Here is a 13,954-nt window from a genome sequence, read left to right as displayed (position 1 = left end):
TTACGGCTGAGCATGAGATATCCATAGCGCGCTGTTTTATGTAGCAATAAATGCGAGACAGAAATGCCTGATGATCATCACAAGCACAATGTGAATATACAAAAGGTTGTGCGTTCTTTGCCTCAGCCTTGAGTTAAGAGCAATTTCGTTGCGCATCGTTGCTCTCGCCAGATTTGCAAGTGTGCATGTTCATAGGTGTTCGGATGATCAGAGGGTGTCATTTGGGGCTGGGGTTGTTGAACGAGATGGAAATGGTGTTTGGTGGCTGGATAGAGGAGCATTGGAGTCGAGGTGGAGATGCAGGGTCCGATTGCTGTTCGGATCTTGCCGAGGCGGCTCAAGCTCCAGGTGCGTGGAATGGCAGCGGGCATGCTTTGGGGGGGACTGGCACTCACACACTCAGACGTTACAGATACGCAGGCTTTTTGGTGAACAAGAGTCGCATTCACGACCACTTCCAGGTCTTGGGGTCAATTGTACTTTGGTGACCAGGGAAAGGCGGCGACATCTCCTCATTCCAGCCCACTTCGCCAATTCCCCCGCTATACAGTGCGAGACCCACCAAGGCACTCACCGCGACTTGCGATTCAAGTGCTCGAGGCACGACACTACAAAGAGGCTCGGTAGACTCTGGAACGATACGCGTGTGCTTGAAACGCACAACCGAAAGGGAAAGAGCAATTGTCGAGGCATACACGACGTGGTAGTGCGGGCAGCTGGCTCGCTCTTCCGTGTGCTCGCCGCAACCGCCCACCTCACCATGTCCTTCTCTTGGAATACGAGCTTTCGCAGGCCGACAGCCCACCCGCAACACAGACAGCGCACACCTCCGCCACCCCGCGCGTATGTCGAGCCTTTGTCACCACAACCGAGACCGCGACCAGTCGAGCCCAACTTCAACTACCCTGCCCTCACACATGTCGACTACAGGGTCCGCGCAGAACCGGCCCGTCCAGCAACATCCAGCTCCAGAGCGCCGGTAGCTAGCTACAGACATGGACACCACAGGACACCGTCCATCGACACCCTGGCCGAGGCGGCACTTGCGGTGAGCCCAGGCTTCGTGGCTTATCCAAGACCGAGCTCAGGCCCGCAACAGTACCAGAACAGGAACTATGAGCCAAACCACTATGCTTCATATGGAACATCCGAGCCACCGCACAAGCGTTCTCGCTCAGAGTTGCTCCCGTCGCCGCAGGTCGGCGCATATGGGTCACGACCCGCCACGAGTTATGAAGCCCATGCAATCCAGCAAGGAGCTTACGACAGTAGAGTGGAGGAAGCTGCTTTGCTGCTGAACTTCCGGACAGGAGGCTGGCCCGTCAATGGTGGTGCTATGTCACCTCCGCAGGTCCCAGCTAGTGCTGCTGCTCATAGACCACATGCTAATAGCTTCCCGCGTGATGGAAGATATACTAGGCCGGCAGACGGTGTGCAGCAGGCGCCGCTCTTGCCTCCATTCAGTCCCGCATTGCCTCAGCAAGAGCGGGTAGCGCCTCCGACCCAACATCAGACCTTGTACAAGTCGACATCTGCACCTTACGGACCTCATCGGACCACGAAGGACGAAGACACTGCAATGATTAACACTGATAGAGCACCCTATGAGCAGAGGAAGGGCTCCGTCTACGCCTTTTCTCGGCAGCAGCAAACCCCTATGGACGACACGGTGTCGAATCCAGAGAGCCCGGAGATCGCTCCCAGCGAGGCCTCGGACGCATCTAAGACGCGGCGAGGATGGCCGAAAGGCAAGCCTCGTGGTACTGGTAGTCGCAAGACCATTGCAGAAAAGGTTGCAACCAAGAGAGCCATTGCAGCGCGTAAGAACAATCCAAACAGCAAGAGGATGGCGAAGAAGGCTCCTGGGCCTGCTGCAATTGATCATGATGTTACTCTCGCCAAGGTGCCTCGACGAAAGAGTGCTAGTGATATGACTGTTGATGCTCACGGGACGGCTACAGCTTGCGCACGCTCAACGTCCGTGCCACGAGACAACGATATGCTTGTCCGAGACCCGTCGCCGACGAAGCCGACAAAAAGACAAGCAAAGATCGCACCAGAGACCATCTGCCAAGGCTGCCTAACATCTCGCGAAAGTGCATTGGCCAATAGCGAAATGGACGAGTGGATCTCATGCAATGGCTGTAAGAAGTGGTTCCACATCGACTGCGCTGGCTTTAAGAAGGCTCTGGAGGTCAAGGATGTGGACAAGTACTTCTGCACTGCCTGCGAGCCGAAGCATGGAAAGACGACGTTTGTGCGGAAGAGTGCTCGTGCCCATGCTTCGGTCGATTATGCTGAACTGCAACGTGGTGTGCTCAAGACTAGCGAGGAGAGCAATGAGCATCACTACATCCAGCCTATCAAGGACGGGACGTTTCAGTTCGACCCGGAGATGTTTCCGCGACTGAAGCCGGAGATGGTAACGAGAGAGTTCTTTGAGAAGAGTGGCATATTCGTGGAGCCGATATGTATACCTGCGGCGTGGAATCCGAGACCATGGAAAGAGAAGGCTCAGCAGCAGGAAGGCTTCAGTACAGGACACCAGCCTAGTCAAAAGGAGGACGCAATACACGATGGCATGTTTCCGGACGACTTCGAGTACGACACCGTAGAGGACGTGGGACAGGATAAGCTTGGAATGGTGATGCCTGAAGGACTCACTGTACGCCAGGTTTGCAACATGGTTGGAGGAGACACGCCGTTGGATGTGATAGATGTGAAGACGCAGAACTCTGGCCAGAAATGGAACTTGAATCGATGGGCAGACTACTATGAGCAAGAGGGTGATGATAAGCCGATTCGGAACGTGATTAGTCTGGAAGTGTCTCACACAAGACTAGGGCGGCTCTTACGGCGACCACAGATAGTGCGTGACATCGATCTACAGGACTCCGTCTGGCCACGGGAGGAGCGCGACAAAGGCAAGTGGCCGAAGGTACAATACTACTGCTTGATGTCTGTCGCGGATAGCTATACGGACTTCCATGTCGACTTTGGTGGAAGCAGTGTCTACTATCACATCCTGAAAGGCAAGAAGACATTCTTTTTCATCCCGCCGAAGCCGAAACATCTCAAGGCGTACGAGGAATGGAATGAGAGTCCGCAGCAGAACTTCACCTTCCTACCCAGCATTACCAAGGAGTGCTATCGTGTTGATCTGAGCGAGGGCGATACTATGCTGATTCCATCCGGCTGGATCCATGCCGTCTGGACGCCAGAGACGAGTCTGGTGATTGGTGGGAATTTTCTCACAAGGATGTCCTTCAAGAACCAGTTTAAGCTGGTTGAGATTGAGAAAGCCAACCATACGCCGATGAAGTTTAGGTATCCGTTCTTCCAGCGCATCATGTGGTACACCGCACTTCAATATCTGGCAGAGGATCCATTGCCTCCCGAAGTGAGTGAGCAACTCAATGCCGGGAGGAGGTTCGAGAGACGAATCCCGATCTGGCAGGACTTTGATGGTAATTTGTCTGCCAACGATGATCGTGTGGGTGCGCGCAATGCTCGATATTATTCGCAAGCTGAACTCGAGGGACTGCCTGAGCTGATGAATTACATCTGGCGGACTGTGATGTCTGTCCTTGGACGTGTCGATGGCGTCTCCGAGGATCAAAAGAAGCGCATCAATGCCAGCATTCCGAAGGGTGAGTACTATTACATTGGGTATCATGACTTCGCTCTACTAACACTTTCGCAGGTTATGGTGAGCCACTCGAGATCGCCAAGAACTTCGCGCTATGGGTATCGTGGAAATGCGGGAACGCGGACCCTCCCGCCTGGATAGCGCACCCTGACTTCTCCTTCATGAAAGACGAAGTTCGACCAAAAAAGTTATCGGCGCGCGCCCTCAAGGACCTGGAGCGCAAAGAAGCCATCGCCGCATGGAGAATTGCACCCGACCGACAAAGTGCGCGTATGATGTCGAAGCATAGTGATGCCGCTCCCACGACTGCAGTGGCTGCCGTCGCCACACATGAGATCTATGATGGGGCGACCACCAGCCAGTCTCCTGCGCCACTGCACGAAGGCACACCCGATTCATCATCAGATCATCAGTATTCATCACATCAGCCTGTGCAGTATACACCCTCGGCAGCGCCGCCTTCATTGTTGATGATGTCGCCGATGGCGGGTCAGCATTTCAGTACGCCGAAGACCAGCGTTCTAGGCCCGAAACGTGTCGCTTGCGATACTTGTCGGAAACGGCGCATTAAATGCAAACACAAGGACTCTGTTATGACTGCGACGCCGGAACTGATGGGTCAATTTCCTGGAATGGGTAATATGGGTCCTTTCACATCTAATGGCACGCACGACATGCACGATAGCATTACGTTGTCTGGCGCCACAAACGGACAGTATCAGATCGATGGACAATACGATGAACAAATGACTGGATACTCTGGGAACGGTGTGAATGGCTTCGGGCACGGCCAACCCACGCCAGGCACTAATGCCTATATTCAAGCCCACATACCCATGTTGATGAACGGCTCTCCGATGTTCGGTGAAGCTCAGAAGCGTGGTAGAACAAAAGCTTGCTTCGAATGTCGAAAGTCCAAGGTGCGCTTGCTTCTTTCACAAGATTGTTGCGGGCACTGACTAGCTTATAGCGAAGATGTGTACACGACGAGAGCGGCAAGGTTGATCCTGTCAAAGCAGCTGAGACACCAGTACCACGAGGCAACGTGAAGAAGAGGTCTTCTGAGGATGGTGGCAGTCCCGCATCAGTCAAGAAGTTGAAGCAGGATGAAGAAAGTCAGCCGCCGCAGCCACCACCACCAGCGCAAGGAGGCACTGCTGGTGTACTAACGCCAGCACGCGCACCTGCCAAGACGAGTCCCGCAAGGCAGCGAAGCACGCAGACGCCACCACAAATCGTGCATCATCCACCAGACGACGAGCCCGCAGCACCGGAGCTTGACCCGAACCTCTTTTCAGCATACCCGGACCCGGGCGACCAGAACCAGTACGCAAACCACAACTATCCTTACCCAATAGCCTCCGAGCAGCAAAGCAACGGCGCATACGAGTACCCATCACTAGAGCAGATCGCAAGCGAAGTCCTGGACATGAACGGCCAAGCCGACGAAGACTATATCGATCGCCAGCTGAACGCTCTTCCGTTCCAGCGACTGCAAGGACCTCGAGGTACAGACTACTACCGCGGCAATGGAGGAGCCTATGTGCCGAACGGCGTAGGACCAAAGCCGGACGAGAGCGTGGATAGTGCCATCTCCATGCCAAGCAGCGAGATCCTACAACAGAACGGAATGCCGACAATGGATAATCGGGAGCGATCGGTTGATGAGCGGCTGATGGAGGCGTTTGCCACTAGCGGACGGTCCTTTGGAAATCAGGCACCGAAGTTGAATGCGATTCCGACTATCGAGGTCAATGGTATGGCTGATGGAGAGCATCATCAGGCTTCAACTCCTCACGAGCAGCTGGACGGGGTGAAACGGCCATATCGCGTGATCAGTGACAGCCCTATGCGTGGTGTTGAGGCGATGCTAGGCTGAAGCAGGAGATACAACAATAGCGTGATCCCTGGTCGGTGGTTGGCAGTTGTATAAGAAATGGTGGAGGTGTGTGTACGGTATTGCTTCGGTGCGGTGTGAGTAAAACGAGGGTCCGCAGACCTGCTGGTCGTGTGTGTGTACAGAATAGCTCAGGATAAAGACATCACTACTCTTCAACAATTCATGATCAACAGGCATTTCCACGACTTTAGCCAGCATCCCAATGAATCCTCCTCGCTAGTATGACCGAGTGTAGTCGTTGGTGACCGGTAAGAGCTTCTCCACGATGTGGAGATGTGTGCCCGCAGTAGAACCTGTTGCAGAGACGGGACAAAGAAAAGCTGCGTTCTGTGTCGATTGAGCTTGTCGTTGGAGTACGTACCTGGAGCTTCGATCATGATCCTCGATCTCGCAGATGGCCGGCGATTGCTATCATGTTCTCGGATTGGGTGTTCAATAAATCATGATAGACAATGCTGCATTTATTATGAGTACAGTAAAGTAGGCGTCTATGTATAGTGTCCAATATCGTCAGCAAACCGAGTGTTGGTAGCGAGTTTCGTCGTGGTCAGTGCGTTGGCGTTATAGACACAGGTGAGCCTAGACCACTTGTCGATTTGGGATCTCTTGCTTGCAGGTCCCGGCAGAAACGGTCCCGGGACAGCTCGAGCAGTTCGTGCGTTTTCCATCTGGGATCGCCTTGCTGCTGTGCGTAACCCCATCTATTCGGCGTGCTCCACCTACTTTCTACTGCTGATGACATATGACATAGCTGGAGGAGAGTTCTGGTGCCAATAAAGGAATCTCCACCATCCCATCTCGTTTACGACGAGAGTCTGCGACACGGCTCCGCGCCAATAGACTCTACCCGGGAGGCGACAGTTGCGCGGCCCGTTGCCGTCTGCTGGTGGTTCAGTGCTCAGTTCCGGAGGCCTCTCGCCCGCGGGTGCTTCCATGTTGGTGGTGCTGGAGGTAGTCGATTACGCATCACAATCTGTAGCTGGTGTCGTTGTTGCCTTGAGCTTCTCTGGATCCTACTGGGCAAACGAGGGAGGGTGTAGGATATCCGGCTGGAACACGAAAGAAGACGAAAGGCTGGAACTGAAGTGACGATCGGTCGCATATCATCGTATTGAGCAGCGAATATACTGTAGATGCGCGTATGCTACGCCATCTACTGAGAGGGAGCCGACACAGTTGTACGATATACCATGATGGGACACGTGCAGCATCGATAGCATGACGCTGCGTAATACGAACGCCTCGACGAATGTAGAGAGTGAGAGGAGTAGCTTGGAGGGTGGGAGTGCTCTCCAACAGCAGCAGCAGGCGCTGTTCCAGTCCGCACGCCATGGCTCCAGCGACTCGTGGCAGAGTACTGATACGGTACGCGGACCGTTTGGGGCCGGCAGCAGAGGGACGGGTATGAGGGTCAATACTAATAAGAGGTTGCAGTAAGTATGACTCTCTCTTATGTTACGATAAGGTGTCTCTATATGTGTTTTCACGAGCGTGGCGAAGGATGCGTTGGCTGGGAAGATATAGGCTGTCTGAAACAGGCATACTGCAGAGTGCTACCAGTGTAATGGTACATCAGAGACATAAGGCTAACTATAGCGGCCCCAGACTTGAACGGAAGGACTCAGAAGTCTCACCTCACACGATTACGAAACCACCACCCACCAATGCGCGAGGCGACATCGCACCGTGGGACTCCGATCCTCAAGCCCAACTCAACAGCTATCGCAATGAGTTGTCGGTCTTGCATAACAGCACGAACATACCTTCGATAACCCAGCAGCCACCTTCTGCTATCGCGCCGTGGGCCAGCGGCAACGACAAGACCCCAATGGCTACTTCGATCTTCGGCGGAACGTTCTACAACGACTCGAATGAGAACCTAGGACAGATCTCTCCCGGCTATGCGCCACCAGACGGCATGGGCTTCCCTGGTGATCGAGATGATCGGCGCCCTTCCATTGCTAGCGCTACGACCGTCTCGTCTGCAGGATCCAAGTCGAGCTTCGGTGGCAGATATAAAAAGAAGCTACAAGGATTCTTTGGTGAGGAGTATCAGGACACGAACTCGAATAGCAGGCAGAACTCCGAGGCGAGCTCTATCCAGAATGGGCCTATACCTGCTTTCGCTCCGGGTGGAAGTAGTTCAAGGAACAGGAACAACTCGATGAACGATGGACTGCTGCGAAGTGGACCTCCAAGTCCTACCAGCAGTAGGCCGAGGACACCCGGGCAAGGGCCAGGTCCAGGCGATGAAGTCACGCCGTGGGTATATCAAGATATGCAGGTGCGTTGCATGCTGTGCTGGGTTGCACTTGCCTGCCAGCAAGATGTATGCTGTACGGCAGCTACTAATGTGTATTGAGCAGGACTCACCGAGACATCAGGATTCTTTCTTCCCAGACCAGCCCAATGGACGAACGCCAAAAGCTTCGCACCACCGCTTGCACTTACCTGGACATAGGCACAATCGCAGCAACGAGGAGAAGCACAGTATCAGCCATGGGTTTCCGCTGCGACCGTCTACAAGCAGAGAGCAGTCGCAGAATGACATGGAGGGTAGAAGTCGCGCTCCGTCTGCTATGAGTTCGGCGCTAAACCTCAAAGCCCGTGGGACATCGCCAACACCCAGCATCAAAAGTGTGCAAAGCCAGAACACACAGAGTCACCGGTCTCCTGCCGGCGCACACGGGGGAGGCAACCAGAAACGATCGCTGGTAGACCGCTTGACTGGAAGACACAAGGGCGACAAAGGCCAGTCGGAGCCGTTACAGACTTCGGCATCCACAGCCTCGCTGCCAATGACCAACGTTGCGCAAGGCAAGACGCGCAATGACACGAGGTCCATTGCGAAGCCTTCCAGAGCACCGCCACGACCAGACGGTAGTAATGGCGCTGGACCAGTGCGCAAAGAGTCACGATTACCTTTCAAGAGCAAGAAGACTGGTGATGCTGGTCCAGACGTACGTGTCAAGGATCCCAATGCAAAGCTACCTGAAAAGGATGGCTCTGCTCTGTGGCACCTTGATACCAATATGTCGAATCTGGAAGGTATCGTAGATCACAAGCAGCCTCCCATGACACCGCCAAACAATGAGATATTTACCGGCTGGCCCGGCGAACAGCCCACGGCCAAGCAACCTCCACCACCCGCTACAGAAGACACAACTGGGACGTGGGATGCGCCCGATAGTTGGGCTGTGAAGAGGGTCACGCATGAGAATCAAGAGCGACTGCGAGAGCTCGACGATGAGGGCAATGTGCAACGAGATGAGGATCCAGGTCCCATGTACTTTATGCGCATCTTCCGAGCCGACTCCACCTTTGCGGTCATCTCAGCGAGTCTGAACACAACAGCAGCAGAACTCATTGGCATGATGGCGAAGAAGACATTCTTGCAGGATGAACTGGATAACTACCAGATAGTCATGCGCAAGCAAGATACTTCTCGGCAACTGGAGCAAGGCGAAAGACCATTGGTGATACAGAAGCGATTGTTGGAGCTCGCTGGGTATCAGAACAATGATCGACTCGAAGACCTGGGACGTGAAGATCATGGATACCTATGTCGCTTCACTTTCTTGCCGGCCAAGATGAGCGGATACTCTAGCCTGGAACGCGACCCTGGGTTCGGCAAGACGCAACGCTTCAACAATATCGATCTTGCTGGACGGAATTTGATCACGATACCGATTACGCTTTACCAGAAGGCGACGGAACTCATCACGCTCAACTTGAGCAGAAACCTGACACTCGATATTCCGAAGGACTTCATACAATCTTGTACTGGTTTGCGTGAGATCAAGTATACTGGCAACGAGGCGTGGCGAATTCCACCAAGTCTGACATTAGCTACCAAGCTGACCATGCTTGACGTCTCCAACAATAGACTCGAGCAGATGGAGCATGCTGAGTTGTATCGTCTGGCTGGGCTTTTGAGCCTCAAATTGAGCAACAACAAGCTGACGAGTATTCCGGATTATTTTGGTGGCTATCATGCTTTACGGTCGCTCAACCTGAGCTCCAACAGTCTTTCGGAGTTCCCAGAGGCACTGAGGGAGATCCGGACACTCGTCGACCTCGACGTATCGTTCAACTCCATCTCCTACCTTGGCAACGTCGGCGCACTCACGAATCTCGAGCGGCTCTGGGCGACGAACAACAAGCTCAGCGGGCCCTTCGATGGTAGCTTCAGCGCACTGGTCAACCTCAAGGAAATCGATGCACGCTTCAATGCGATCTCGAACATCGATGTTGTGTCTCAGCTGCCGAAGCTTGAGTTGCTCATGATGGGTCACAACAGTATCAGTCAGTTCGAAGGCTGTTTTACCAAGCTTAAAGTCCTGTTCTTGAATCATAACCCGGTGACGAACTTCGATCTCAACGCGCCTGTGCCGAGTTTGAGTGTGCTCAACTTGGCATCTGCGAAGCTGGCTCGTTTACCGGATGCGCTTTTCACGAAGATGTCGGGCCTGACCAAGTTGACAATCAGCAAGAACCACTTTGTACAATTATCGCCGCACATTGGGCTGCTCAGCAAGCTGGAGTACCTCAGCATTGCCAAGAACGAGCTCAATCGACTTCCGGCAGAGATTGGAAGACTGACTGAATTGAGATATCTGGACGTACGGGAGAACAATCTGCCACTTCTGCCTCCGGAGATCTGGTACGCGAAGCGACTAGAGACTCTCAATGTCTCGAGTAATGTGCTTGCAGATTTGCCTAAGCCTGGAAGCCCACTACCGCCGCTTCCGGAACCGCAGGTCACGCCCTCACAGCTCATACCAAACTCGAGCTCGAACCTGAGCACCAGTCCAGATTTCGAAGAGCTGGGTAAGCTAGAAGACTTCCAGATGAGACGGCCAAGTCAAGCGAGCGGCATGCTGTCCGTATCCTCCTCGCCCGGCACTGTCAGCAGGAAAGGCTCGCTGGCATCGTACAGTTCGTCTAAGCCAAGTATGGCTGGTAGGACCAGCACAGCAAGCACGACTGGCACGATCACGCCTGTGGCGCGGAAGGACTCGACGATGAGCAGTAGACTTGCTTCAACGTTCAGCTCTTCTCTCCGGCATCTGTTCCTCGCCGACAACAGGCTGGAGGATGATGTCTTTAATGAGCTGCAATTACTGCCTGAGCTCAGAATCTTGAACTTGTCGTACAATCAGCTTTACGACATCCCACCAAGGACGATCAAACGATGGACCCATCTCACCGAGCTTTATCTTTCTGGTAACGAGCTCACGAGCTTGCCTTCGGACGATCTTGAGGAAGGCAGTAGTTTGAAGGTCCTGCACATCAACAACAACAAGTTCCAGGTCTTGCCTGCCGAGCTAGGGAAGGTGCAGAAGCTCGCCATCCTGGATGTAGGCAGCAACATGCTGAAGTACAACGTGAGTAACTGGCCATATGACTGGAATTGGAACTGGAATCACCAGCTACGATTTTTAAATATGAGCGGTAACAAGCGACTTGAGATCAAGCCTAGTCCTCAGGCTGCTAGTGGTAGGGAGACCAGAGATCTGACCGACTTCTCGAGTTTGACAAATCTGAGGATTTTGGGACTGATGGATGTGACGCTCACGATCCCGAGCGTGCCGGACCAAGCGCCAGATAGGAGAGTTAGGACTGCTGGAAGTATTATTGGGACGAGTATACCGTACGGTATGGCTGATACACTTGGCCGAAATGAACATTTGTCAACCGTAGATCTGGTGGTCCCTCGCTTCAGAGGTCACGAGGACGAAACTCTAATCGGGCTGTTCGACGGACAGTCGTTGTCCTCCGGTGGCAGTAGAGTCGCGAAGTATCTGCATGAGAAGTTCAAGCACGCTTTCATCGAAGAGCTCGAAAAGGTGAAACAGGGCGAAGGCCCGATGGATGCCCTGCGCCGAACATATTTGGGCTTGAATAAAGAGCTGGCAACCACGGCGACACAAGCACTTGATGCGAGAGAGCATCCTAGCAGTGCGCTGGTCCATCGAGGTAGCATCTCTGGGCCGACGCTGGAAGAGGACGATCTCAACTCTGGCAGTGTGGCGACCGTCATGTATCTCCACGGCATGGAACTCTACATGTCCAACGTAGGTGATGCACAAGCACTTCTGATCCAGTCAGAGGGTGGCCATCGCATCCTGACAAGAAAGCACGACCCAGCCGAGCAATCAGAACGAGCGCGCATCCGCGAGGCAGGTGGCTTTGTCTCTCGTCAAGGCAAGCTCAATGACCAACTCGACGTCTCGCGAGCGTTTGGCTACGTGCAGCAGACGCCTTGCGTAATTGCCGCCCCACATGTTTGCAAAGTCGACATCAAAGAGTCGGACGAAATGATTCTGCTAGCCTCGCGCGAACTATGGGACTATCTGACTCCAGAGTTTGCTGTAGATGTTGCAAGAGGAGAGAGGAATGATCTTATGCGTGCAGCGCAGAAATTGAGGGATCTCGCCATTGCTTTTGGCGCGACTGGCAAGATCATGGTCATGATGGTCGGTATCAGTGATTTGAAGAGACGGGAGCGTAGTGCTAAGTGGAGGTCGCACAGTATGAGTATGGGACCTAGTGGTGCGCAGGATGATTACTTCACGACTATTACACGGAAGGGCAATCGACGACGAGACGCCGTTGGTGATTCGAAATTGGCCCGTCTGGATATGGAAGTCGATGCACCTCAAGGAGATGTTGCGCTCGTGTTCACAGACATCAAGAACAGCACGATCTTGTGGGAGACGTACCAAGATGCTATGCAGTCGGCCATCAAGATGCACAACGAGCTCATGCGACGGCACCTCCGAATCATCGGAGGGTACGAAGTCAAGACTGAAGGCGACGCTTTTATGGTCGCCTTCCCCACTGTGACGAGTGCGCTGCTGTGGGCCTTCACCATGCAGACACAACTGCTTGAGGTGCAATGGCCACAAGAGATATTGTCAAGCGTCCACGGCGAGGAGGTGCAGGACGTCGATGGCAATGTTATCTTCCGTGGTCTGAGTGTGCGTATGGGCATTCACTGGGGTCGGCCTGTGTGCGAGATCGACCCAGTCACCAAGCGCATGGACTACTTCGGACCCATGGTCAACCGCGCTGCTCGAATTGAGGGCGTGGCTGATGGAGGACAGATCTGTGTCTCCACCGACTTCATCCAAGAAGTGCAGAAGATGCTTGAGAGCCATATCGAAAGTGACCGCACTGGGTCGACAGGCTCCGAAGAAACTATGAGTGATGATATGCAAGGCGAGGCCATGAAGAGGGAGATGCGCTCGCTCAGCAGTCAAGGCTTCGAAGTCAAGGATCTGGGCCAGCGAACTCTCAAGGGTCTCGAGAATCCGGAGTACATCTACCTCATGTACCCGCACTCGCTGTCCAGTCGTCTTGTGATCCAGCAACAGCGTGCAGACGCCGAGAAAGAGCGGATGGATAGTAGTAACAAGCTCGGGACTGGCTCTTCACCTGATTTGACGGTCGATACCGAGAATGTGTGGGATCTCTGGAACGTTAGTCTCAAGCTGGAGATGCTGTGCAGTTGTCTCGAGAGCACCGGAGTGACAGCGTTGAAGCCGCCGGAGACGGCATTGTTGGAGAAGATCAGGAGTAAGCCCAATGAGGTTACTGATCGATTTTTGGTCAATTTTGTCGAACATCAGATTAGTAGGATTGAGGTGAGTCTCTGCGGATTTATTGTCGAATGTGCACGGCGTACTGACAATGTCTCCCAGACATGTATCTCCACCCTTGCCGTCAGGAATATGGTTCGACCATTCAAGGATGGCATGCTTCAGCAAGCTGGACCAATGTCCGACGTCCTCATGGAACTAACGGGCCAGCTGGATGAGCTCAAGAGGTACAAGGCTCAGGAAGAGGAGGATATGATACTTGCAGATGCATGAGTGCACAGCGTGTGGTTTGTGTTATGTGGGTTTCTTTTGCACGGCGTCAGGCAAGGGCTTGGGACCATGTATCAGTATGGTCTGCGAAGCGCTTGCGAGGCTGCTGTATGATGTGATGCCGTCATGATTGGTGTTCATGAGAGATACCTTTGGATAGGTCAGTTGTCTGCCATGGGATCTGTTAGTTTATCATGCAGATATCAATGCCATAATTTCTGCTCGCAGTCGCCTCTTGTGCGTAGGTGAGTAATTGGTCTGCATTTGTCATCTGCAGTGCTCCAAAATCAGACTGCGGCTGGCTGATATGAGCTGGCTACTGGGCGCGCCTTCCACTTAAGCAGCCCCTTGGAAGCACACAGGACAGGAAGGCACGCTAGCACCTCAACAGCGGTTGCTTCCAACTTCCGAACGTGGGAAACTTGAATACCCATACTTTACTTCGCCGATGCGGCGCATCTGCTTAACATGCCTGCATGAGGAGTCGATCTCAGTACAGCATCGGCCGAGTGGGCTGCGCGCGTTGAGCAA

At 53.6% G+C, this 13,954-nt stretch overlaps 2 protein-coding genes across 2 annotated transcripts; both read left to right on the top strand.

Annotated features, from left to right (window-relative positions):
• Nucleotides 1-760: 760 nt before the first annotated feature.
• On the top strand, nucleotides 761-5,528 carry JHD1 (JmjC domain-containing histone demethylation protein 1; the record flags this gene model as incomplete). The annotated part of the gene is made up of 3 exons (XM_064841171.1): nucleotides 761-3,650; nucleotides 3,704-4,569; nucleotides 4,620-5,528. 3 exons carry the CDS (start codon nucleotides 761-763, stop codon nucleotides 5,526-5,528), a joined length of 4,665 nt encoding a protein of 1,554 aa, XP_064691431.1.
• Nucleotides 5,529-6,767: 1,239 nt separating this feature from the next.
• LTS14_008482 (uncharacterized protein) lies at nucleotides 6,768-13,426 on the top strand (the record flags this gene model as incomplete). Its single annotated transcript, XM_064841170.1, has 4 exons — nucleotides 6,768-6,982; nucleotides 7,155-7,833; nucleotides 7,916-13,198; nucleotides 13,256-13,426. 4 exons carry the CDS (start codon nucleotides 6,768-6,770, stop codon nucleotides 13,424-13,426), a joined length of 6,348 nt encoding a protein of 2,115 aa, XP_064691430.1.
• Between the last annotated feature and the right edge of the window lie 528 nt (nucleotides 13,427-13,954).

The sequence above is a fragment of the Recurvomyces mirabilis genome (genome assembly GCF_035927965.1).
Source record: "Recurvomyces mirabilis strain CCFEE 5264 chromosome Unknown scaffold_25, whole genome shotgun sequence".
Taxonomy (NCBI): domain Eukaryota; kingdom Fungi; phylum Ascomycota; class Dothideomycetes; order Mycosphaerellales; family Teratosphaeriaceae; genus Recurvomyces; species Recurvomyces mirabilis.
This window is presented reverse-complemented; position numbering and strand designations above follow the sequence as displayed.